The 27950-nt window shown below is 37.2% G+C and overlaps 1 protein-coding gene across 5 annotated transcripts in view; it reads right to left on the bottom strand.

Moving 5' to 3' along the window:
* SPAST (spastin) overlaps positions 1–27950 on the bottom strand; it is a 110075-nt gene that overhangs the window by 45840 nt on the left and 36285 nt on the right. For 3 of the 5 annotated variants that reach the window (XR_010319487.1, XM_010595843.3, XM_023555249.2), the window contains exons 3-7: positions 25794–25877; positions 19202–19297; positions 3868–4055; positions 3162–3295; positions 2648–2741 (exon numbers count right to left, since the gene is read on the bottom strand). Coding sequence is in view for 4 of the 5 variants with exons in the window: in XM_010595843.3 (XP_010594145.1) it covers positions 2648–2741; positions 3162–3295; positions 3868–4055; positions 19202–19297; positions 25794–25877 (596 nt within the window). In the remaining variant the exon portion in view is untranslated. The remainder of the gene's footprint in view (positions 1–2647; positions 2742–3161; positions 3296–3867; positions 4056–19201; positions 19298–25793; positions 25878–27950) is intronic. The other 2 variants (XM_010595844.3, XM_023555248.2) reach the window with 2 other exon arrangements.

Consider the following 27950-nt stretch of genomic DNA (forward strand, 5'->3'; position numbering starts at 1 on the left):
CTGAAATATGGTGAATTGATAAAGGGTGGTAATTTATTTAGCAGAGCTAACGAAACTAAAATTAAATGCCTGGTTGTGATAGGACATCTGAATATAAAAAAGCAAGCTAATGTGAACCAAAAACCTTGGAAAGGTTCGAGAGTTGGAGGCATTAGGTACCACAGAAAAGAGCAGTAAGATAGGTGGCTAAAAACAGAGGTACTGATTTAAAGTTTGTATGAGGAACAATTGAACCCATTTTTCTCCCCACCATCAAAAGCAGCCAGACAAGTACTCCTCTACCATAACCAAGGGAGATAGTTGTTTTACTTTCTAGAGAAATTAAACCAGCGTCTCTAGACTCAGAGATACCTGGCATAGCAGGAGTTAAGGGGAAGCATTATACTGAACACAAAGGCATTAAGATGTTTTTACTTTTAAAATCAATCATATGAAATGGATGACATTCAATTATTTTTTTACCTTTAAAAACAATAGTTCCATATGGTTCAACCTAATAGAAACTAAGTTCCCTTTTCTCAGTCAGTTTCTAGAACACTGATAATCAGCCCATCACCAAAAAAAGAGAAAAAAAACCTGAAAAAAAAAAAAAACCCATTGCCACTGAGTTAATTCTGACTCACAGTAACCCGACAGGACAGAGTAGAACTGCCTCATAGCTTCTGAGGAGCAGCTGGTGGATTCGAACTGCTGACCTTTTGATTAGCTGCGGTAGCACTTAGCCACTATGTCACCAGGGTTTCCAAGCCCATCACAGCTCATATCATACCCTAATTCTCACTGTTGCCTAACAATGCCCCAATTACCATCCAAGCACTCAAGCTCCTTATTGTAAATAATTAGGAACAAAGCTGATTTTTGTACAATGGAAGCACTTTATGGGAACGTTTGACCCATTTTATAGCCTTACCATAACCCATTTTATGGGCCTATTGTGAAAAGCTGAGCTACACAGTCATATTTCCTCTCTTGGGTCCCAAGGCCAGGCTATTAAATGTGATTTGAAATAATTTGCAACTAAAATTTTCATGTGCATATTCCAGCTTCTTGACTGTATACTGTCACCACCATGGAAATCTGCCTAAACGCAAATTCATACATAGTTTGACCTCACTTTCCATTTTAGACGTGTTCTCTGAAAACATGTGTAAAGCAATGGCTGAATGTTTTCTCTAATATAGGCCAAATATTTTCTTACTAATATTTTCCCATTTTTTGACATATATTTTCTACCCTAAAAGCTGGCTTTTAAATACTAAAACCCACACTAAAGAATCAGGTAGCAGGTATAACATTAAGGAGGCAGTTCTAATCTTAGAAATTATTTTTACTTCATTTCTTAAGTAACAATAACAATAATCTTGAGTAATCTTGAGTAAGTCATTTTAACTCTTAAGATCAGTTCTTTTATGAACAAATGGATTAGATGATTCTTAAGGTGTTTTTCAGGTCTACAATTCTAAGACTCCTCTTCCAAAAAGCACTTTTGTCAATACCCAGTGTACTGCATACTATACTCTTATATAACTCTAGTAAAGTTAGTCCAATATACAAGGCTACAATGTGAGTGCCAAAGCATGGCCTGAGGTGGTACATGAGATAAATTTGGTTGATATTAAGGGCACATGTTTTCTTCTTTAATAATTCTCTATTTTATTATGTATTAACAAAAATTTAACTAGCATATCAAACCAGTGATTTCATATATATCGTTGCTTAGAATAAGTAAGAAGTAAAATAAAGTATACTTGAAAAACATTCAGTAAGTTATAGTATAGCTGGTATTTAAAAGTGATAAACACTGTTAAGGTAGTATGGGAATAACTGGATGATCAAGGAAAAATAACTGCCGCAGAAGTAGGCCCTCAGATTTATTTTTTAGAACATTATCTGAACAGCACCAAATACCTATTTTGTGAATTCCCAAAACAGTGCTAAGTATGAAAAGACAAATATTTATTGTAGCTTCATTAGTTAGTCTAGAAATATGGGATAGGTTAGGTCTTTACCATCACTTACTGGCTTTGTTTTTACCTACTTTGATGACTTAATACCCCTGAAAATAATTCTTAAAAAAATTTTTTTTCAAATTTATACATAATTAGTTTATTCTGATTTCTCTTTCCTGTAATATGATTTCTGTCTCTTAATTTTTAAATCCATCTTACCTTGATATACGAATTATTTTCTGTTACCCACTTTTTCTAGAAGTCCCTGGGTGGCACAAACAGTTAAGTGCTCAACTACTAGCCAGAGGGTTGGCAGTTTGAATGCACCCAGAGGATCATTAGGAGAAAGGCCTGGAGATCTGCTGCTGAAAGATCACAGCCTTAAAAACCCTCTTAGCATAGTTCTACTCTGCACACATGGGGTCACCATGAGTTGAAACTGACTAGAAGGCAACTAATAACTCACTTTTTCTAAAAATGCTAAAAATGGATTGGGAATTAGGAACTTTTATATTCATCCTCCTCTCCTACACTAACTGGTTAACATCTAATGCTAATATTTTGTCTTTTTTTTTTTTAATATTATGCTGTTATTTTATATGAATTAAACATTCTAGCATAGGCCAAACATTTCCTTACTAATACTTTGGATTTGATAATGGATGACATATAGGAAAATGATAATATAAAGTCCTTACCTCAGGCCTCAGAGAAGGAAGAATAACAATTTCTTGCAATGCTTGTTTTGCCAACTCTTGACCAGCTATATCATCAAATTTAACAGCTGTTCCACTGGGAAATAGAACCTCAGTTAGCTCCACAAGAGAAATATGTTTCATTTATTACAATATGAATTCAATTAATTTTAAGCACTATAAAGGGTGGAGCCCTGGTGGCACAGTAGTTAAGAGCTTGGCTGCTAACCAAAAGGTTAGCAGTTCAAATCCACCAGCCGCTCCTTGGAAACCCTATAAGGTTGCTATCAGTGATAACAAGGGTTTTTTTTTTTTAAATAAGGTGCAGCCATTTTTATGTTAACTAATTTAATCGCAAAACTATAGTTAAACCAGTAAAGCATTTGCAATAATTGAAAGCCATCATAAAAATTATCTAAATCACATGTGGTATTTGTTACCTACTTCACTCTTGAAATATTTTATAAATGAAAAAATAAAAACAGTGAAGTAAAACACTCTGGATGGCAGAACTTACTTGTCTACAATTTCATTCATTATAAGGTTAGCAAGGTTGCTATCCACATTCCTAAAATTCTTCAAGTCTTTCTTTTTCTGAGCAGCAGTTGGAGGGGTAGAAGGTTTATTTGTTCTATTTGTTTTTGGAGTACCCTTAAAAATACAAAATTTTATCGTGAACACAACCTAATTTTATACTTTTCACAAGTAAATTATCCTTAAAGTTCACAGAATTAAAGTTTTAAACATAGGAAAAGTGTTACAGAATTCAAAATATACAATTTTACCCTCAAGTAAAATTGTATACATTCTAGAATTGCAGGGGGGTTTACTGAGGATTTTATTCAGAGATATTAATTACTATAAAATAAAAACATTCTGGGATAAGGCAGTCGGATCATTTTGATCCTTAAAAGAACTGTAACAAAACTCTAAAAAAGAAAAAAAATTCTTTCTGTAACAAAACTCTAGGTATGTTTAATATTATAAAACATTTAAATAGACTTAAATGATTAAAATAACAAATTTAAAATGAAATGTATAACATTATATTAAAAAGATTGGGTAAGCAAACCTAATTAGTCTCCAAGAGAAGTCAAAATAAGATTGGTTTTCAACAGCAAATTACCCCGTGCATTAAAAAAAAAAATTACATTTAAATTTGTAGAAATGTATCTATTCTCTAAAGTAATGTAAAGTATTTGAAATAAACTTAAGCAGAATACCTTATGAATTGCAGTGGCAAGACCAGGCCCTTGTCTCACTCCAGAAACGGAGGCTAAACCGCTGCAACTAGGTGCCCTGTGGTGGCCTGAAAGACCTGTGGATCCGGTTTTCATAGCTGTTTTTGAGCGAGGCAGTGAATTACTAGGGTGTGTTAAGGGGTCTTTTCTTTTTGGAACAGCTCCACTTTCTATCAAAGAAAAAGTAAAACCATCATTGACAGAAAATTGAACCAAACATTATGACACTGAATTGTACATGTAGAAATTGTTCAATTAGCATATGTTCTGTTGTATATATTCTCAACAAGAAAAAATTAAAAAAATAATAGACCTGCACAAATATGCAAGAAAGTCTAACAAAACAGAAACTAAACTAATATTTATTTTTTAGAACAGCAAAATGAGATTTCAATCAGAATATATACCAGAGTGTTCACAGGAATAGGATTACAATTATCTAGATTTTCCGTTTTTGAAAGATTATTCTAGCTTTCCTATAAGGAACATGCATTTTAATAAGAAACATCATTTGTAGGGATGGAAAGATAATATAAAAAGTTTATTAAGCAAATAAAGCTGCTAAATACTTGAGAAAAAAGGTATGAGGGATATCAATGCACTAATGTGCAGTTGGCAAACAGATGTAAAGGCACACATTATTTGTGTAAAATATGGCAGTCCCTATCCTCTAAAATAGATTCAATCTATAGAAAAGAAACAGACAATGAATACAAATATGTAATTAGCAAGCATACACCCAAATGCTAAGAAAATTCAAAATAGCTTCAGTGATCGTGGTTTGATATTCTGTTAAGAAATTAACCTAACAATGACTTATATAAACCACTTTCACTGTTCCCTCTTTGGAGCATCTTCCTGATACGGGTTGATGCTGCCCAATTCAAACACTATCAAAAAAAAAAAACAACCTACTGCCATGGAGTTGATTTCGACTCATAGCTGCCCCATAAGGTTTCCATGGAGCTCCTGATGGATTTGAACCTTTGACCTTTTGGTTAGCAGCCGAACTCTTAACCACCACACCACCAGGGTTTCCGAACAGTATGTACTCAATAAATATATTACATTATGTAGACATGTTACAATATGTCACATTAATTTTTGGTGTTTTTTCAAGCATTTAGGTTTCTGGTAATTTCCGGCATAAGAAGTAGGATCTGAAGCTGCTGATCAATGTCCCCCAGAGCTCTTGCTGGACATAGAGCATGTGGAGGCTGTCTTAGTAAGCCCTCATAGATTCCAGAGCTCTGCTCCTTTTGAGCCTGAATTCAATATTTATTGTGAGTTTGTTTAATTTCTTATTTTGTAGTGCTTAAAACTGGCTTAAAATGGAGTATGGCAAATCCAATAAAGTGGTGGATTTTCGTAGTAGAACTCTGACTCACTACATAGCCAAAATGAGTCCAGACCGTGTTTGTATGTGGATTTTTGTCTGAGGTTCCTAATGATAGTCTGTCAAATCTGTGGCCACTTTGGAGTACTTTCCAACTGGAGAGACTAGTATATTTAAGATCTAAATTGGAAAACAATGGTGCCCAAACCAGATAAGAACAATGGGGCATTTATTTTGATTGGTATTCTGCAGCTTCAAAACATATTCCACCCAAAAACCAAACCCACTGCCATTGAGTCAATTCTGACTGAGAGTGACCCTGTAGGACAGAGCAGAAAACCCCACAGGATTTTCAAGGAGCACCTGGTAGATTCAAACTGCTGACAATTGGTTAGCAGCCATAGCTCTTAGCCACTACGCCACAAGGGCTTCCCAAAGTATATTCAGTATTCTAAAATAATCTTTCTGAAAGACAATGTTCCCCCCCAAAAAAAACCTGATTGTAAGTTATAAGAGTCTAAGTCTCTAGCTACCAGAATGAACTAGGTTCAGAAACAATGAAACTAGGTTTCATATGGTTGTTACAAAGAAATGCCAGAGTTTTCAAAGCCACAAAAATGTGTGGGCACAAGCTGGAACACTTTTAAAAGCCTCTAGGACACTTGCCACCAACAGAAAGACACTTGTGTAAAGACAACCAGAGGGACAAGGTGGGCCACAGCATTAGGCTGTCAACCAGCTACAAGAAAACTCTCATGCAATGAAGGCACACTATAAAACAAAGAACTGACCAAACCCCACAGAAGACTCCCCACTAGGAATTTTATTTTACTCTTGGGAAACCGAAGTTTCAAACTAAGGGAACAGGATCCTTGGCACCTAAGTAAGCCTGGAACAACCCACTAGTGAGATGCTGGTGTGGGGTTCATGTTCAAAAATGCTATAAGCTGGATATACTACAAGGAATTTGGAATTTCACTGAACACTTTGGGAAAATAAATTCCCATCTGATCTTTTTCCTTCTACTTTGGGAAAATGAGTTCCCACCTGCACTGTCTTTTCTTTCCCCTTCAGAGAACTTATGTTTGGTGCTCAGGTTTTGTCAAAGGATCTGTGATCTCTCTATCTGAGACACTGGCAAGTTAATAAGTTTTATCTAAAACTGGTTTTTCGGTTGAACTGAGTTGATCTTACCAAAGACACGCTGTAGATATTTTTAAGAAAGTTGGTTCCCCATTTGCTTTGTCTTCTTTAAGAATGTAAGCCTGGGAGACAGGGCCAAGATGGCAGGGTAGTCAGACACTTCTGGTGATCCCTCTTAACAAATGCCCAAAAAAACAAGTGAAATGAATATATGTATGACAAGCTAGGAGTCCGGAACATAAAGGGCAAAGTTAGAAAACGGACTGAGCAGCAGGGGGAGAGAGAGACGGTTCAGAAGCAGTGAGCAGTTGCTGGAACAAACTCAGCCGGAACCCTCAGGCACGGTTCCTGGAGCTACCGAGGTGAGGATGGCAGCAGTATTCTGGACGTGGTTTCCTAGGGAAAAACAGCGAGCCCCACAAGATACACTTCCGGAACCAGAGAAGAATGGCACTCTTGGCAAAAGCTAAGTACTTGAGTTTATCTTACCGTGTCCCCAGCCCCCAAGCCAGCTTGAGTGGCTGCGATTTCCCTGGGCCTGACATAGGTTCTGCTGAGTGCCCTGAGCCATTCCTGGCCTTGGAGAAGGAATCAATTAACGTTGGGGGAAAAGATAATCTGCCAGCTTCACTAAGCTAGTGAGCGCAACACAGAAGCATCTCCTATACAGGAACAAATGGTCCATGGACTCTGAATCCCTTTCACGCCTGCATGGACCTCTGTGGGCCCATTTCAGGATAACAGGCGCTTGTTGGCAGACTGCAACTGTTCCAGCTATGCAGTGCAGAAGCATCTCCTATACAGGAACAAATGGTCCATGGACTCTGAATCCCTTTCACCCCTGCATGGACCTCTGTGGGCCCATTTCAGGATAACAGGCGCTTGTTGGCAGACTGCAACTGTTCCAGCTATACAGTGCAGAGGTGGGTCTTTGATGTTTGATACCACACTGCGTATTAAAAAGGGTCTTCACCTACCCACATCAGGACCTAAGGACTGGTGACTGGTGATTCCACCCATGTAACCTAGCCACCCACGACAGGGGTCTAAGGATAAGTGGTGCCTCCCAGTCCTTACAACGAAAAGCAGTAGGTCCCCATGGTATGGCTGCAGAACCCACCCACCTGTGCACTCTATGGAACAGGGACGTGCTTTCCTCACAGACACTCAGGGATGGTTTTCAGCCCCCTGGCTTGTTCAGAGCATGACCCCCTACTGCATGCAGATACCTGTACCTACACCAATCACCCCTGCCCCTCTGAGACTGCAGGACAGAGCTGTACCACACATATGATGACCAACTACCTGGACACCTGAGCTGAATCCATACAAGAAAAGTGAATGGGCTCCTAGGCTCATATACCTGGTAACAGCTCTAGCCATCCGGTGACAAGACATTAGAGCTTCAAAGGCGAAAATAATCAAGCTAGCTCACTCAAGCAGCCCATTTGGGCACATCAAAACAAAACAAATCAAGAAACTAGGATATGGTAGGCAAACATAAATTAATACAATAACTTACAGATGGCTCAGAGACAACAGTCAATATCAAATCACATTAAGAACCAGAACATGATTGCTTCAACAAGCTCTCAAAACTAAGAATCAAGGCATCTTCCACATGAAGGTGACTTCATGGAATTACCAGATGTGGAATACAAAAGATTAATAAACAGAACTCTTCAAGACATCAGGAATGATATCAGGAAAATGCAGAACAAGCAAAGGAAAATACAGATTAAAGAAGTTGAAGAAATTAAAAAGGTTATCCAAGAACATAACGGAAAACTGAACAGGCTGCAAGAATCCATAGAGAGACAGCTATCAGAAATTCAGAAGATTAACAATAAAATTACAGAATTAGACAACTCAAAAGAAAGTTAGAGAAACAGAATTTAGTAAATGGAAGGCAGAATTCGTGAGACTGAAGATAAAACACTTGGCACCAATATATTTGAAGAAAAATCAGATTAAAAAATTAAAAAAAATGAAGAAACCCTAAGAATCATGTGGGACTCTATCAAGAGAAATAACCTATGAGTGACTGGAGTACAAGAACAGGGAAAGATAGCACATAATACAGAGAGAATTGTTGAAGATTTCGTAGCAGAAAACTTCCCTAATATCACGAAAGATGAGGAGGTTATCTATCCAAGATGCTCATCGAACCCCACATAAGGTAGATGATCTCAAAAGAAAGTCACCAAGCCATATTATACTCAAACTTACCAAAACCAAAGGTAAAGAGAGGATTTTAAGAGTGGCTAGGGATAAACTAAAAGTCACCTACAAAGGAGAATTAATAAGAATAAGCTCGGACTACTCAGCAGAAACCATGCAGTCAAGAAGGCAATGGGATGACTTACAGAAAGCATTCAAGGAAAAAAACCGCCAGCCAAGAATCATATGCAGCAAAACTGTCTCTCAAACATGAAGATGAAATTAGGACATTTCCAGATAAACAGAAGTTTAGGGAATTTGTCAAAACCAAACCAAAACTACAAGAAATGCTAAAGAGAGTTCTCTGGTTAGAAAACCAATACTACCAGATATCAACCCAAGACTAGGACACAGGACAGAGCAATCAGATGTCAATCCAGACAGAGAAATCACAAACATAAATCAAGATAAAATAACACTCAAAACAGGGAAACAGCGATGTCATCATTTAAAGAAGACAACATTAAATCAATAAAGAGTGAATAAGAAATGTAGTCATAGATCTTTCACATGGTGAAGAAGAAAAGGCTATATAAAGAACTAGAAGTTAGGTTTAAACTTAGAAAAATGTGAGGTAAATATTAAGGTAACCACAAAGTGGACTAACAATGCTACTCATCAAAATAAAATACAAGAAAAAAATAGAGAGTCAGCAGAAACGAATCAACAACAATGAATAAGAGAAAAAAACAATATATAATGATAAACTACGGGGCACAAAAATTAGATGGGAAAAAGAAACTGTCAACAACACACAATAAAAGACATCAAAATGACAACACTAAACTCATGGCTATCTATAATTATGCTGAATGTAAATGGACTAACTGCACCAATAAAGAGGAAGAGAGTTACAGAATTGATAAAAAAAAAAAAAACACGGTCCGTCTATATGCTGCATACAAGAGACACACCTTAGACTTTAGAGACAAAAACAAATTAAAACTCAAAGGATGGAGAAAAGTATATTAAGCAAACAACAATCAAAAAAGAACAGGAGTGGCAATGTTAATTTCAGACAAACTAGACTTTAAAGTTAAATCCACCACAAAGATAAGGAAGGACACAATATAAGGATTAAAGGGGCAATATACCAGGAGGATATAACCACATTAAATATTTATGCACCCAATGACAGGGCTGCAAGATACATAAAACAAACTCTATCAGCATTGAAAAGTTAGATAGATAGCTCCACAATAACAGTAGGAGACTTAAACACAGTACTTTTGCTGAAGGACAGAACATCCAGAAAGAAGCTCAATAAAGATGTGAAAGATCTAAAAGCCATAATCGACCAACTTGACCTCACAGACGTATACAGAATGCTCCACCCAATAGCAGACAAGTAAATTTTCTTTTCCAATGCACATGAAACTTTCTCTAGAAGAAACCACGTTAGGTCATAAAGCAAGCCTTAACAAGATCTAAAACCTAGAAATATTACAACGCATCTTCTCTGACCGTAAGGCCATAAGAGCAGAAATCAATAACAGAAAAAGCAGGGAAAAGAAATCAAACACTTGAAAACTGAACAATACCCTGCTCAAAAAAGACTGGGTTATAGAAGACATGAAGGACGGAATAAAGAAATTCATAGAATCCAATGAGAATGAACACACTTCCTATCAGAACCTTTGGGACACAGCGAAAGCAGTGCTCAGAGGTCAGTTTATATCAATAAATGCACACATTCAAAAAGAAAAAAGGGCCAAAAGCAAACAACTATCCCTACAACTTGAATAGAATGAGAGCAACAAAAGAAACCCTCAGGCACCAGAAGAGAGCCTATAATTAAAATTAGAGCAGAAGTAAATGAAATAGAGAACAGAAAAACAACTGAAAGTGTTAACAAGACCAAAAGCTGGTTCTGTGAAAAAATTAACAAAATTGAAAAACCACTGGCCAAACTGAAAAATGAAAAACAGCAAAGGAAGCAAATAACCCATGTAAGAAAGAGATGGGCAATACCACAACAGACCCAACTGAAATTAAATGAATCATACCAGATTACTGCAAAAAATTGTATTCTATGAAATTTGAAAACCTGGAAGAAATGGATGAATTTCTACACACTACCTAAACTAACACAGAGGCAGAACAACTAAACAAACCCATAAGAAGAGATTGAAAAGGTAATTAAAAACTCCCAACAACAACAACAACAAAAAAAACCCTGGCACAGACGGCTTCACTGCAGAGCTCTACCAAAGTTTCAGAGAAGAGTTAACACCACCACTACCAAAGGTATTTCAGGGCATTGAAAAGACAGAATACTCCCAAACTCATTCTATGAAGCCACCATATCTCTGATACCAAAATCAGGTAAAGACACCACAAAAAAGAAAATTACAGATATATATCCCTCAAGAACTTAGATGCGAAAGTCCTCAATAAAATTCTAGCCAATAGAATTCAACAACGCATCAAAAAAATAATTCACCATGACCAAGTGGGATTTATACGACGAATGCAGGGATGGTTCAACATCAGAAAAACAATCAATGCAATCCATCACATAAATAAAACAAAAAAAGGGTTGTACTGTAAGAAATACACAACACAAAGGTTAATTAAAAGGCAATTTATCTGATACAGTGAAAGTTTTCACCTATCATGGCTAAAGACTGATGGATTAATTTATGTGATTTTTAAGAGCTTTAACGTCATATAGCATATAAAGCAAAAAAAAAAAATTGGTTTTTCCCACTGTAACAAAATTTCTTTACTGAAAAGCTGTGTAATGTGCCTTGAAGGCAAGGGTTTGGTATCTCATTAGAATAAATTCCTGGGTTCAGGCTGAGCCACAAGCATTATTTCCTGGTGACCTATGATAAGCCTTGAAACTCTGGGGAGAGCCAAAAAAGATTTGTTCCTGCTTCAAAAAGAGAAAAATGCTAAAGGAAATCTTGGTATATCCTGACTATATGGTATTATATCTCAAGATCTGAAGTTCCTTGCAAATGAGGTTAATGATTATGTTTAGAGATATTTTTGTCTAAAGTTTTTAATTGATTTTATTTGGCTTTGCACTACTTTCGTAATTAAATCCCATTAGGTCTTCCATTTTTAATTATTATTATTATAAATTAATCATGGCCATATTGAGCTTTGCTGTCTGCAGTGGTGTTACTTTCCTGCCCTGCTGAAAGCACGTGACCAAAATATTTCATCAAAAGATGGACTATATCAGATTCATGAAAGGGACTGGGATATTTTGGACGTGGATACTACTGGGCTGAATCAAGATTTCCAGAACTCTTTCTATAGAAGCTGACAGGTTTACAGACTGCTACTGATCCAGAATTGTACAGAACCGAAATTAACTACATAGGAATAACCAAAGAAACCAAACCCTTTGCTGTCAAGTTGATCCTGACTCACAGTGACCCTACAGGATGAAGTGGACTAAAAAATTACTATGGGCTTTATATGGGAATATTGCTGATGTTTTAATGTTGTATTTTCTGGATATAAGAAACCATTTCCCTCCTTTCTCCTAAATTATCTAATAGCTTTTTTTTTTCCCCCTGCAGATTTGGACTGGATCTTGCTATGCTATTCCTGTGTGTTTATATAATCAATTAACTCAAAGGAAAAATAAGAAATATGTGGCAAACAAAAAGTTAAGATCAGAAAAGCAACTTTTAAAGATTTAAAAAATAATTAGGAGATGAGGAAAATCCTTACCATAAGATATTTTATATCAGTTATTGAACTAGTTGATTCTCACATTAAAGGAAATAGTTGGACTTTAAATGGATTTAGAATTTTAATTCTCAAATCGGGAATTTTTGTCGATAAACTTAGCAAAGTTGTAGGGACTGAAACTAGAGAAGCATCTGAAGTTCAAGACGTGATTTTACAAAACAGAATACCATTAGATTTCCTGTTAGTCTTCCAAGGAGGAGTTTGTGCCTTAATAGATGTTTATACTAATAATATGCAATCTGGGGTTTTACAAAATGTAGCTGTTCTGAGGCACATGAAAAGCAGCTACTTACATATAAACAAATGCCTCATGGGATTTGTTTCTTTGGTTCAAACACCTTAAGGCCATGGTTTTGTGCATCATTTCAGTCAATGGGTCTAATATTGCTCTACCTCCTATTTCACTGTGTAACATCTGGGGTCTTAAATCACGGGAGCAGCCATCCAAGACGCAATTGGTCTCTGTTTGTCTGGAGCAACAGAGAAAAGAAGAGCCAGGAGGCGGAGAAACTAGACTCCATGTCTGTTTACCTTATTTGCCATGAGGCCAGAAGAACCAGATGATGCCCAGATACCATTATTAAATATTTGTAATCAAAGATTCAATAGCTGAATCATAATCAACGGAAGGAATGACAAAGTAATTTTGAATCTTCTGGAATTCAGATTTCTGGGCTCATGGGATTGGGGTGACCCACCCAGGCCAACCACCCTTAGGTGTGTCTTTGAATCTTGAAGGAACTGGTGTCCTGGAGCCACCTTCAGGTCAAACAATAGCTTATTAAGCAGCTTAGCAGAGACCTTTTGGTCTTAGGCACTGGGTTCTTCTGCAAAATTACCTATGCACAGCCACCTTCGAGAAGCAGGAACTCCAGGGTCTGAGCAGAGGCTGTGTTTTAGGATTTAATGCATGTCCTTGGTGATTCTGTTTCTGTAACTGACAGACCCTGAAGCCCTGACCGTGCTTTGATGTTTTCTCCCAATAATTAAACATAACAATGACCTATATAACTTGCTTTCACCCTCCTCCCTTCAGAGAACCTTCCCAATAAAAGATGACGATGCCTGACTCAAATCCTATCTACTTGCAATAAATACATTCTGTTACACTAATCTTTGGAGTTTCTCCAAGCATTTAGTTTTTACAGTGGGAAGAGTTTTTAAATTCTTTTTGTATACAGATGACTATTAAGCTTTCCTATTTCTTTTTTGTGTCATATTTAGTAATTTGTGTCTTCCAAGGACTTTGCCCTTTTCACTTGTCATATCTATTGGCATGAAGTTGATAACACATTCCTATTATCATTTCAATGTCAGTAAGATCTGCAGTTATATTCCCCTTTCATTCCAATGTTGGCAACTTTTTATCTCTACTGTCCTTTTCTTGATTAGTCTAGCTAGAGGTTTATCAACTTCATTGATCTTTTAAAAATGAGCTCTTGGTTGCATAGATTTTTCTCTATTGTTTATCTGTTTTTCATGTACTGTTTTTTGCTGTTTATTTTCTCCGTACTTTGGGTTTATTTTGCTCTCTTTTTCTAGATTCTTAAGACAGGAGCTCAGACCATGGATTTTAGATCTGCTTTTCACTAAATGTTTCTATTAGGAATTTCCCTCTAGGCACTCTTTCACCTGCATCCCACAAATTTTAACATGTATTTTCATAATAATTCTGCTAAAAATACTTCCTAACTTTCTTCCTGATTTCTACTTTGACCCTTGGGTCGTGTAGAAGTTACCTGTTTTAACTTCAAGTTATTTAGGGCTTTCTAGCTATTTTACTCTTATTGATTTTTACTATAATTCTTTTTGGTCAGAGAAGATACAGTATCAAGTTTAATCTTTTGTAATTTATTTAGGCTTGTTTTATGACCCAGCATGTTACCTATTTTGGAGAGCTTTCCATGTGCACTTGAAAAGAACAAAAGCTGTTAGGTGTAATATTTTATCTCAATTAGGCTATGGTGCCTGACAGTGTCATTCAAATCTTTTATATCCATACTGATTAGTTATCAATTATTGAAACAGGTATGTTAAAGTGCCCAGTTACAATTTTGGACATATTTTTCTCCCTTTAGGTCTGTCAAATCGACTTCACATACTTTGAAGATCTGTTATTATACAATTCACATTTATAACTATTATATCTTCTCAAAGTATTGACTCTTTCAGTGTTATGAAGTGTCCCTCTTCGTCTCTAGTAAACCTACTTAGTCTATTTTGTTGGATTTCAATACAGCCACTTCTTAAGCTTTCTTATCCTGTTTGCGTTATATGAACTTTTATTTTATTTTTCATCATGTAACTTTTTTAATTTTGATCTATGTGTATAAATCTACTGTATGTAAAGTACATCTATAGGTTGCCTATAGTTGAGTCTTGTCTTTAAATTCGTTTGCTAAACTTGCTTTTTGACTGGAGATGTTTAGTCTAATTAAATTTTATAGAATGAATGATACTGGTTTACTTATGCTACTTTGCTATTTATTTTGTTTTTCTCAACTATTTTTTGTTCATGTTTCTCCCTTCTTGCCCCCTTCTGTTAATCAAATAATTTTTAGTATTCTTAGCTATATCTTTGCATTATTTTTTAGTGAATTATCTAAATATACATATTTAGCTTATCCCAATCTTCTTAGTATATTAAATTACTTATGGTAAATATAAAAACCTTATTAGAATATATTTGTATATACACCCCATCATTAGTGGTCTTTTATCATATAGTACATCAACATATGTTATAAACCCATCAACACAGTATTATAATTTCTCCTTTAAACAATGATACAGCTTTTACTGAAATTGAAAAAATAAGAAAAATATACAGTACTTATGTATATCCACATATTTACCATTTCCAGTGCTTTTTATATCTTTTTGTAGATCCAACTTTCAATCCGGCATCATTTCAACCTAAAGAATTTCATTTAGCATTTATTGTAGTGTGAGTTACTGGTCACAAATTCCATTTTTTTTTTTTTAACTGATCTGAAATGCTTTATTTTACTATTTTGAAGGACAGTTTTGCCAAATACAGACTTCTTGGCTCACTTGCTTTTTCCTTCATACACTCTGAAAACATACTTGCAATATCTTCTTGGCTTCCATAGCTTCTGATGACAAGTGAGTTGTGCTTATATTAACAGTTGTTCCCATTTATACTGTGCCATTTTTCTCTAGCTGCTGTGAAGACATTCTCTTTATATTTGTCTTTCAATCTTCAACTACGATGTGTCTCTGACTGGGTTTCTTTGTAATTTTCCTGCTTGGATGTTATGAAGCTACTTGTATCTGTAATATCATGTCTTCCACTAGATTTGTTAAGTGTCAGGCTGTAATTCCATCAAATATTATCTTTGCTCCTTATTCTCTCTCCGGTTACTGGATTCCAATTACAAGTATGTTAGACTGTTTCTGACACTGACCTGCACAGAGCTCTGAGGCTCTATTAACTTAAAATCATTTTTCAATGTGTTCTTGTAGCTATATCTATTGATCTAGATTTCTTTTCCCATCTCCAATCTGCTGTTTAGTCTATTAATAAATTTCTTTTTAAACAACTGTAGTTTTCAAATCTAAATTTCCATTATTTTTATTGTTTAGATCTTCTATTTGTTCATTAACTGATGCAATGTTTTCTTTTAATTCTTTGAATTATATTTATAATAACGGCTTTGAAGTTTTTGTCTACTAAGTCCAATATCTTAGAGTTGGTTTCTATGACCGCCTTTTCTTGCAAATGGGTCACACTCTCCCATTTGCTTTGCATGTGTAGTAACCTTGCATTTAAAACTGGACTTTGTAGATACACTTTGTAGTAGTAAGTATACTTTGGCATGACTAGTTCCTAAGAGAGATGAAGTAACAATTCCAAGTGAAACATTCCCGAAATTTCCGAACATGTATGACACCAATAAACTAGGCCTGAGTGAGCCAGCTCATTCACTAGAGCTCAGTGAGTAATAAACACCAGTGTCCTATAAATTAGCTGTGAACTCAATGTTGCTCTCCAACCAGGAACTGAATTAAAAGAACAGATTACTAGGGATATGAAGTAAGACAAAATTTGAACTGTTTTTAGAAAAAAAATTGTATGAGTTCCTGGAAGAGAAAAATTTTGTTTTGTTGTTTGTTTTGTCATGGGGCCAGCCAGCATGTGGAAAAGAATCAAGACAACAAAGGAAAAGGATACAAGTTCTCCAGAGCTACAGAATTTTTATAGTTTATCCTTACAGGATTATTAGGATCTCAAATTTTTAACTGGGATACTTAACTATTTACATGTTGTACATACTTGCTTTTTGTTTCTTTTCAAAATATTCCTTATAAGGGACACGGGGCCAACATGGCGCTATAGACAGAAGCACCACACCGTCCCTCCACAGCAAAGACCCAAAAAACTAAGTAAAACAGAGCCGAACATCAATCCTGGAATGCTAAGTATCAAATGAAGGGATAAAGAAATCAACCAAGGACCAAATGGAATAAGAAACTGACAGAAAACAGAGAGTGAGCAGAGCTAGAGTGGAGGCCCCTTATCAGCTAACATGGCATAGATTTGTCATCTTGGACCCCTCAGCCACCAAAAACAGCGGGCAGGGAGTACAGGAAGGCAGCTTCACAGAGCTGCCAACAGAAGACAGAGCACCGGGTAACCAGCAATACACGCTTTCGCACCCCCCACCCTTCTTTCCCCTGCTCAGCCTCCACCGCTTTCTGGTGGGCTGCAGTTGCTTGGCCAGCTCCTTGCCGCTTGGATTCACCCTGCCCACACTGGCTGGCTCCCTTAGTGCCATTTTTCTGTTGCTGTTATTACTTTTTTTAAGCTTCTTTTGGTTTCTTCTCTCTCATCTCCTTTCATTCCCTTCTCTTAAACATCTCGCTGCATGTACCATCTCCATTCCTTCTTGACAGGCTGTGCAGCACTGCTTGGCTGGGGAGCCACTTCCCTAGTCCATGCCTTTGTAGTGCTGGGCTCCCTGGGGACTTTCTTTCTTTTCTCGGTTTCTTGTCCCTATCTTCCTTCTTTTCCTTTCTACCAAAAACCTGGCACCATGTGCCATCTCTGCTCCTTGTAGACGAACTGTGCAGCACCACTCGGCTAGTGAGCCCCTTCCTCAGTTTGCGCTGCCAAGCAGGTGGACTCCCTTTAGGCTTTTTTTTCCCTTCGGTCTCTCTTTTCTCGGTTACTTGTCTCTCTCTACCATCCTTCCTTTCTTTTCTCCTGAATACCTGGTGCTGTGTGCCATCTCTGCTCTTTCTAGACGGGCTGTGCAGCACCACTTGGCTAGGAAGTCCCTACCCTGGTTTGCCGCACCATGCCAGTGGGCTCCCTCAGAACATTTTTTTTCTCTTTTCTTTTCTTGGTTTCTTATGTCTCTCTATCTTCCCTCCTTACCCTTCTCCTGAACAACTGGTACCATGCGTCATCTCCACTCCTTCTTGACAGACTATGCAGCACCCCTCAGCTGGGATCAACTTCTGGTTCGCTCTTGGGGCATTTTTTTCCTTTTTTCTTGGTACCTTGTCTCTCTCTCTACCTTCCTTCCTCCTAAACACCTGGCAGCTACTTTTTTTTTTTTTTTTCTGGTTTCTTGTCTTTCTTTCTCCCAACCACCTGGCCACAGGTGCCTTTTTTTTTAAATCTAGTTTCTTATCTCTCTCTCTTCCTTCCTTTCCTTTCTCCTGTTCACCTAGCTTACTGGGCTGAGGGCTGTGGGGACCATTAGCTCAATTGGCATAACATAGTTCATAAAGAAAATTTTCTACATTCTACTTTGGTGATACCATCTGGGGTCTTAAAAGTTTGTGAGCAACCACCTAAGATACTCCACTAGTCTCACCCCATCTGGAACATGGGAGAATGAAGAAAACCAAAGGCACAAGGGAAAGATCAGTCCAAAGGACTAAAGGACCACAACTAACACAGCCTCTAGCAGATTAAGTCCAGCACAACTAGATGGTGCTTGGCTACCACCACCAACTTCTCTGACAGGGATCACAATAGAGAGTCCCGGACAGAGCTGGAGAAAAATGTAGAACAAAATTCTAACTCACAAAAAACAAAAACAACACAGCCTTCTGGTCTGACAGAGATTGCAGAAACCCCAACAGTATGGTCCCCAGAAACCCCTTCAGCTCAGTCATGAAGTCATTCCTGAGCTTCAACCTTCAGACAAAGATTAGACAGGCCCATAAAACAAAACAAGACTAAAGGGGTACACCAGCCCAGAGGCAAGGACGAGAAAGCAGGAGGGGACAGGAACGCTGATGATGAACCCAAGGTTGAGAGGGGGAGGGTGCTGACATGCTGTGGGGTTGGCAGTGTCACAAAACAATATATGTACTGTTCAATGAGAAGCTAGTTTGTTCTGTAAACCTTCATCTAAAGTACAATTAAGGAAAAAAATTGCTAGGAAAAAAAAAAATTTCTTATGAAAATGTCAGTCCTTCACAGCCATGCTGAGAGAAGCAGACAGATATTTACATCTATGCTTGAACTGGCATTTAAAATCAAGCATACGAAGAAATAAAAAACCCGTTGCCATCTGACTCACGGTGACTGTAGTGGAATGGGAGGGATGGCTGGTGTAGGAACTGGTAAAAGGATTGGAAAGAGGAGGCATGTCTGACCTCTGCTTCATACGAATCAGCCTTTGGCTGCTGATGCTGATCTTGATTCTCCTCTCTCCCCTGAAGTTAGAGGACCTCTGACGCCACCACGCCATTTTTACATACACTATGAACAACAGGAATACTGTATTTTCAACACATCCCTAAAGACAAAAAACTATTAAATCTACCATTATAAAATCAAATCAACAGTATCAGATTAAGTATAAGATTAATTGATTCAACTGTGCATGTAAGCTTTATTACACATGTTAGTTAGCCTAAACCTACCTGACTGGAGATGTCCATTGCGGCATGTCAAGTTAGTATTGTCATTATAGACGTCCGTTTGTGACTTGGAAAATTGCAAAACTGGTTGCAGCTTCTCTATGCAACAGAGGGGAATAAAAAGGAAAAAACAAACAAAAAAGAAAAAAATACATAATGAACAAATTAAAAATGTATATGAAAATGAAAAATTATTTCAAAGTAAATATTTTTTTACATGAAGGGTTTTTGCATGTATAGAAAATTATTTTTAAAAATACAGTTAGTAAAAACTCAGACATGAAAATAGCAACAAAAATTAACAAGTGAATGGCTACGCTAAAAATACACCTCATTCAGGTTCACCTTTCAGCCAAAGATTAGACAGACCCATAAAACAAAACGAGACTAAAGGGGCATGACAGCCCAGGGGCAACGACTAAAATGCAAGAGGAGGCAGGAAGGCTGGTAATAGGGAACCCAACGTCAAGAAGGGAGTGTTGACATGCTGTGGGGTTGTTAACCAATGTCATAAAACAATATGTGCTCTGTTTAATGAGAAACTAGTTTGTTCTGTAAACCTTCATCTAAGGTACAATAAAAAAATAAAAAAAATACACCTCATTCAGATTGGTACTGGGGCAGTTCCATACCATTATTATCATGACTGAATATTTATTAAATATCTTATATGTCCAAAGCATTGTGCTGCAAGCGTACCACTGAGATTTTTTAAAAAATGAATATATTCTCTACATCCAGATCCTTATTAAATATAGTTGGCAACTTACAACACAAATAGGATAACAACAACAACAACAAAAAAGACTTCATAGCATAAACACAACCACTGCAAAGACTTTACAGAGGATGTGGGCTACGAGTTGGCTAGGATTTGTAAAGATAAAAAAAGCACATTTCAGGAAAGAAGACCGGCACTTAAAATACTGCCAAAGGAAATCCTAAGGAATGTCTAGGGTATGCCATATTCAGTTACACTAACATATATCAGGCAAAAAATAAAGGCAATAAAGCATACTGTAGAACTGTGTATACAGTATCTGACCCTTCGTGTTTTCACACACAAACACACACATGCATACATGAAGATTATCTCTGAAAAGGACCCAGAAAAACTGGTAATAAAAACTGGTTGTCTCTGGACAGGGTAATGGATGACTGGGGCATAGAATGAGATGGATGCTGCTCATACTTAAACTTTCTGAATTTAATGACATGTGCCTGTATTACCTATTTAAGAAATCAGTCATTTGAAAAAAAATGAAAGGATTATTTCAACACTTCCCCTGCTTGAAAAAACAAACCAAAAACCCTCCAAAGATCTAGGACTCTAGGTCTCACACCCGAAGCCCAAGAGGGTAACAGTTTGATGTTCTTGCCACTCTACATCACTACTACACTCTCTTCCCCCATTCATGTCAATCTATATGCTAGCTGACATACACCTTGCTCCACCACTTACTAACGGTATGACCTTGCTTTAGTCTCAGTATTCTGAGGACTTCAAGGATTGAATAAAATAATACACATAAGGTACCTATTTTATGCCTCATCCATAACTGAAGTTCAATTTTTATCATATTTATTCTGCTGACCTACTCCGAGTGACCATAATTGATTCTTTTCTCCTGTACTAGCAAGTCAACAAATATGTGTAAAAACACTGCACATATACACTAACTCTCCTAAACTTCCATTTCTAAGGTCAGACAAGCAGGCACCATGCTGGGTTTATGGTACAACCACACATTCCTTTGGGACAACTACCCTTTTTGCACAAAGCACAAAGTACTGCAGAGTTTTTGTATCCTAGAACTGGCTGATACACCTTGGAGCTGACTTATTTTTTTGTTAGCTAACAGGTAGGTCATCTGATTTTTCTCAAAGATAATGCTATTCAAATCACCATACAGTGACAGAAATCATTTGTGTTGGTAAAAGACATAAACTGGAACAAACACTGATGTATATGCCCTCTTTATCAATTAACACTCTCTTCACTGAAATTTAACAAAAATTCACAAAAGCATTCATTATATAGTAAAAATTAACAAAAATTAAAACCCTAGTTTTTTAACTAGTACTTGGGGATAAAGCTCTAAAAGTTGGTTTTAGGTGTACAGAGTTTATATTTGTATGTGTGAAAACAAACACATATACACGATAAAAAAAAAAAAAAAAAAAACCCTAACGTATTCCTAACATGAACCTGGCCAATCCATTTTTGTAAAAGAAAGTAAACCTGGACTAATGCTTTCTTTTGGGGGAACTGAAAGTTGTATAGATTAACCAATGATTTAAATTTTTCACCTTGTTTCTTGACACCCTCACAACCAGGACCTACAAGGTCACCTGAGTGACTCGCTTAAAAGGAAAATCTTATCACATAACTCTTCTGCTTAAAACCCTTTGGTGGCTTCCCATTGCCCAAAAATTAGAGCTCAACCGCCTTTTTATGCCAAACCAGGTCTTCCATTGTCAGCCTACAAATCTTATGCCTGAGCCAACCTCAACTCATATGCCCCTACCAGCATTCTTACCTACTCACCATGCCGTTTCTTGCCCCTGAGTCTTTGTTCACGCTGTCCCTTCTTCCTGAGATGTTTTCCCCACCAAACATTCTTTAATAGCTTCTACTTATCTTTTTAAATCCTCACCCCAGGTTTTACTTTTTCCAGAAACCTTTCTCAGACACCTATCTTCCCACTCCCATAAACATTTGCATATCCCTATTCTGCAGTGAGGAATCTATTTGTACATCTGTCTTTTCCACTATATTATGAGATCCTTAATGAACATTATCTCTAATCTGTCAGTAAGTCTGTTTGTTCAATCTTCAATTATAGTCAGAATACAACTACTTATTATCATTTCTCCTGCTACCACACTGGGCCAAGCCTCCGTAATTTTCTCCTATATTTATGTGCAATGTCCTAAATGAAGATGTCTTCCTGATTCTACCCGTAGAGTCTATGTGCAAGATAGTAGCCAGAGGAATGCTTTTAAAATTTAGCATAGATTATGTCATTCCTTTGCTAAAAACCCTCATTTCACAGGTGGTAAAAGCTCAAATCCTCACCATAGCCTATAAATCCTTGTGTGTTATGATAATCCCCACCCCCAATTACTTCTCTGACCTCCTCTATACTATACTTTTCTTGTTTCACATTGCTGGGTCACACTGGCCTCTTCGCTGCTTCTCAAACATACCAGGCAGATTTTCTTAGGGCTTTGTACCAGCTCTTCCTTCTCTCTGGACCATTCTTCTCCTAGATGTCTACAAGGCCAACTCATGTCAACTTCTCAAATAGGCATAACCCTTGAACATTTGGACATCCTATTTAAAACTAAAATTCCAAACCACTTCTTATGTGTCGTACTGTTTTACTTTTTCTTTTTCACCTATATTTATCATCTTCTAATATACTGTATAACTTATTTTTTATGTTCATTATTTATTATCTGTCTTTTCCCTGCTGGAACATAAACTCCACAAAGGAGGAATCCTGTCTATGTGCCAAGCACCTACAACTTTGCCTAGCGCGTGGCAGTCACCTAGTAAAATATTTGCTGCAGTAATATATTCAGTTTATATCCTTTGGCACTGTGCCTGATATAGAGTTGGAATTTCATAAACATTATGTTGAATTAAGCTAAATTTTTTTTTAACAGTGTGTACACCAAGATGCCAGTGCCAAAATTACTGTTTTATCTATAGCATGTTTTATAGTTCAATTTTTTTCCTAAGGTTCACTACTAAACTGAAGATAAATAATTTATATATGAACTCTTTTGATCTTTATTAGAGGCTGCACACTCTCAAACCAGTCTAGATGGGGAACTCCCAAGATCATTCATCCTACCTGGCACTCCATCTCTGGAGTACATAATATGTAACACATAAAATGCTTTACTACTTATTTGTGCACAGATCTTTTTTACTGTCACTATAAATTGGAATCAACATGACAGCAACAGGTTTGGTTTTTGGTTCATCCGTTCCAGAACTTTCTGAAGTCTTGCAGGATAGGAATATGCTGATTCTCCCTTTCCTTTGCACTCCCCGCTCCCTTTTTAAAATAACATCTTCCATAAATGTGCACATAGTATTTGCGAGGAAGACAACGCCAAATCAAACCAGTTGCTGTCGAGTTAATTTCAACTCATGGCAACCCTAGTTGTGTCAGAGTTGAACTGTGCTCCATAGAGTTTTCAGTGGCTGATTTTTCAAAGTAGGTCACCAGCCCTTTCTTCCGAGGTGCCTCTGGGTAGACTTAAAACTCCAACCTTTCAGTAAGTAGCTGAGCATATTATCCGTTTGCAACACCCAGGGATGCCACTGACAATAGATGCCAACTTCTACTGTGTCTTCCAAACATCCAAAATATTAATTCCTTTCATGCCTAGCTTCATGTTAATATATCTTTTGTTTGTCCTCTAATATCACGAATAACAAATTATAGTCTTATTCAAGGGCAAATTGACGAGATGTTTCCAATATTTCATCATATCACAACTTTAAATAAAAGATAAAAAGACAACTCTTAATCAATTTTAAACATGTTACAAAATGTTTTACTGAAATCAAACTTATTTTGCATCATTAACCTCACGACTTTATACTTTTTATGTATAATTAAAGACATTTGAGCTTAAAAACATAAAAAGTACCAAATAGAACAATTATATAATTATTTCACTACAACAGCCTCTGGTATATTATTTCTTTATATTTGAAACAACAGCAATCTTTACTTAGGATATAAGAACACAATCCTGGCAGCCACAGAAGCTAGGGGAACAATGCCTTGTTAGCCTTTGAAAGCAGTCAGAGTTGTTTATGAACTGTGTTGAGGGAAAAAGACCTACAAACACAATGATCGTACAAGAATAAATGAAAGAAAATATATACATGTGCATGTGTATGTAAGTGTGTGTGTATTTTTCCCCCCAAGCTAGATTACTACAGTTAAGGAGATGAACAAAATCTAACATTTTGAGTAGCTACTGTGAGTTAAAGGAGCCCTGGTAGCACAGTGGTTAAAGTATTGGACTGCAAACTGAAAGGTTGGCAGTTTGAAACCACCAGCAGCTCTGCGGAAGAAAGATGCGGCAGTCTGTTTCCGTAGAGATTTACAGCCTAGTAAACCCTATGCAATCACTATGAATGAGTCAATGGGTTTTTGGACTATGAGTTAGGTTCCCCCAATGGTCACAAAATATGACGAGATAAATATTATCTATTAGCCTCATATTACAAATGAAATAAAGAATGCACAGACATGCTAAATAATCTACCCTAAATCACAGAACTACAAATAAATAATGTCTGCCTGCCTACCAAATATCTACTATTTCCATAGTAGAACCACCCAAGTGTATTGCTTGTGGGGAGTTCTGTTCCACTTTCTTTCAGATTTACAAGAACATAACAACGAAAATGTAAAAACTACCAATACCATCATCAATCAGCAGATGAGAATTTTCTCTTTATAGATGTATTCCAGCTAATGAGTGAAGATGGAATGAAAAAATTATAATGGCATTAGGCATCTGTCATCAACTGCTGCCAACATCACAAGAATATGGAAGAACTACTAATGGCAGAACACATAACCACTTTGAAATATTCCTGCCATTACAAATTAAAAGTTGACTTTGAATCTGATCGAGGCTCTGGATCCAACTATCAATTTACATGAAGAACAGGACATGTTAAAAGTTACCATCAGATACATGCAGCAAAAGTCACACTACAGGAAATACTACATGACAAATGATCTGGTTTCAGTAATAACTAAAAGAAAAAGAAAAACAAAAGGACCTGTACATTAACAAAGATGTAAGAAATATAACAACCATTCACAATGTACGGATCTTCATGTAACAATTAAATTATTAAAAAATAGTAAAAGTTATTAAATTATGAGAATTTTTTTAGTATTAAAAGGAATTACTGGTTATTTTTGAAGTGTAACAACAGTATTTTGGTGATTCTATTTTTAAACACTTCTTATACTTTAGAGATACAATATGAAATATTTATAAATGAAATGAAAAGATGTCAGGGATTTGCTTCAAAATAATATGAAGTGGGTAGCGGAGTGGGTTGGATAGAGATTAAGGCCAGCAAACTTTCTCTGTAAGCTGCCAGACAGTAAGTATTTTAGGCTTGAGGGCTGTAGCTGTATGATCTGTGTCATAACTACTAACTCTGCCGCTGTACTGTAAAAGCAGCCACAGACAATATGCAAAGGAATGGGCATGGCTATGTGCCAATAAAACTTATTTATAATAATAGGCAGAGAACTTCATTTGGCCCATAGGCCGTAGTTTGCCAACTCCTGGCACAGATAAAACAAGAATGCCCATGAGCTGATAATTATTAACGCTGGATGATATGTAATTAGGAGTTCATTATACTCTTCTGTCAACTTTTGTGTATGTTAAAAATGTTCTGTAAGTTTAAAAAAAAAAAAAAAGCCTATACCACATTTTCAAGATCACTGATCTGATCCCATCTAAAATTAAAATTTTACTGAAAACACATTTCAAATACATCATATATTCAATTATACAACACAGTAATTGATACCTAGAAGTTGTAAACGGTCCTTGGCCATACCCAAATTAGTCACCATTTTAGCTTGAAGGCGCCTAGCTCTCTCACACTGTTCACCTGAAAGAAACCAAAAAGAAAAAAATAGTAAAATTATCTTTTTTTTTTTTTTAACTAATATTGTTTGAAGATAAAATATCACCCTAACTCCTCTCATGGGGAGTCAAAGATTTTATAAAAAATTAAGAAAACATTACTTTCAAATAATCTACTAAAAAAAACCAGATACAGTTTATGGTTTCAGGCCTACTGTTTACTTCACAAATTTCTTGCATATTTCATGGATTCTGAGATTTATTTTTTCACATTTTTAAATCTTTGCAATTGCAATGTGTCTTACAATCAATGCCAACTGAGGAACGCCATTAGCCAGGCTGCAGTCAGAACACTGTCATGTCCCATGTATGCACAAATTTACTCACAGATATTAATACTGTTATTTCTATGTCTAAATAAGGCTAAGACAGCTTATTCTATAAAATTATAATCCCAAGTGATAGAAGACTGTGTCATAGTTTAACTGACACTGGCTTTTCCTTAATGGTACAATCAAAGGCATATAATGAAATATCATTTTTCTTATAACCAATTCATATTCTTCTAATTCTTCTTCCATGCACTCTACAAGAACAACAAATGTGCTTTGGGTATAATTCATACAGTCATGCTCATAAGCCTATGAAAGTCTCAAAGGGCCAAACTTCCGTATTTACTTGTTCTATTCTGCTCTCTTTTGTACAGGAGTCGTGATGAAACAAGTTCCCTTATGTGTCATTTTCCCTTGGTTCTTCGTAAAAACAGCTTGAAAGATTTCCCCCCTAAGCTCTGAGGAGTTACCTTTGCCCCAGTTTCTACCCCAGAGTTTACTTTTGTCCAGGTTGATTGACATTACCCAGATAAGTTGTAAATAACTTGGTTTGATACTTTTCATCTGGTCCTGGGCTTGCAGCCTGCACTGTGATTGGTATGCACCTTGTAGGGATTGGTCAATAGACTATGCAAATGAGGTGAGTTGTAATCCAGCCACACCTACTATGCAAATACAGTATCTACGGCCTACCAAGGGGGGACTGGTTAGTTCGTGGTCCTGGTGGGAGGGCCATGCCTTGAAATTTACAAAGCGTTTATGTACAGTCATTCGCAGCATAACATCCACTCAGGCAGCGTCCACCCTCATATACATCTGTGGTCCAGTGTGTGCCCTCCAGGGACGCCCACAGCTTGAATCAGCATCGAGCCCACCCCACCGCCTGCCACCTACGGGAACAGATATCCCTGCTGCTGGGAGGAGTGGGCACTCAATTCTGGTCCTGAGTGTCCAAGGTAGGGAGGTACCGCAGGGCCTGGCCAGAGCAGCTGCACTACGTCACTGGGCCAGCTTCCCTGCTACCCTGGCCCGTGCCCGGAGCTTCCCCATTATGATCATTGCTGGGCTGCAGGGCCGTGTGCCATGCAGAACCTGGCCAAGAGCTCACCTAAGGCATCCACAGTGGGAGCTGCCTGGACCACATGCAGCACGGCAGCCCCACCCATGAGCCCTGTGCACCCAAAAATTCGCACAATATCCAAATCACGTTAATATCCTATTTCACAGAATGTATCAAGGACATCATGCTTGGCAGAGTACAGGGTCAGTGGAAAAGACGAAGAGCCTCAACAACGTGGATTGACGCAGTGGCTCCAACAATGAGCTCAAGCGTAACAATTGTATGGATGGCGCAGAACTGGGCATCATTTCATTCTGTTGTGCATAGGGTCACTATGAGTCAAAGCTGACTCCACGGCACCTAAAAACAACAGCATCATGGATGTTAAGCAATGCATATACAGTCAATTCCACAAAGATGTGTCAGACAGAAAGCAGGAAGAGCAGACAGAAAAAATCAAGAAGGGACGCAGCAAGAAGGAAAAGGAAAAAAGTAGAAAGCAGCAGCAGAGAGAGAGGAAATAAAAAACCTCCTAAAAAAGCTGTAAGACTGAAGATAGTGAGAAGCCCAAAATGGGCCCAGTGACAAAGCCAATGACAACAGACTCACAGGTACCCAGCAGCAGAGCCGGCAGTGACAGCGAAGAGGAGCCTGTCCTCAGGGGCCTAAGAAGAGGTCTGCATGGTTGAGAGGAGCTAAGAGAGCT

Source organism: Loxodonta africana, chromosome 26, assembly GCF_030014295.1.
Source record: "Loxodonta africana isolate mLoxAfr1 chromosome 26, mLoxAfr1.hap2, whole genome shotgun sequence".
Taxonomy (NCBI): Eukaryota; Metazoa; Chordata; class Mammalia; order Proboscidea; family Elephantidae; genus Loxodonta; species Loxodonta africana.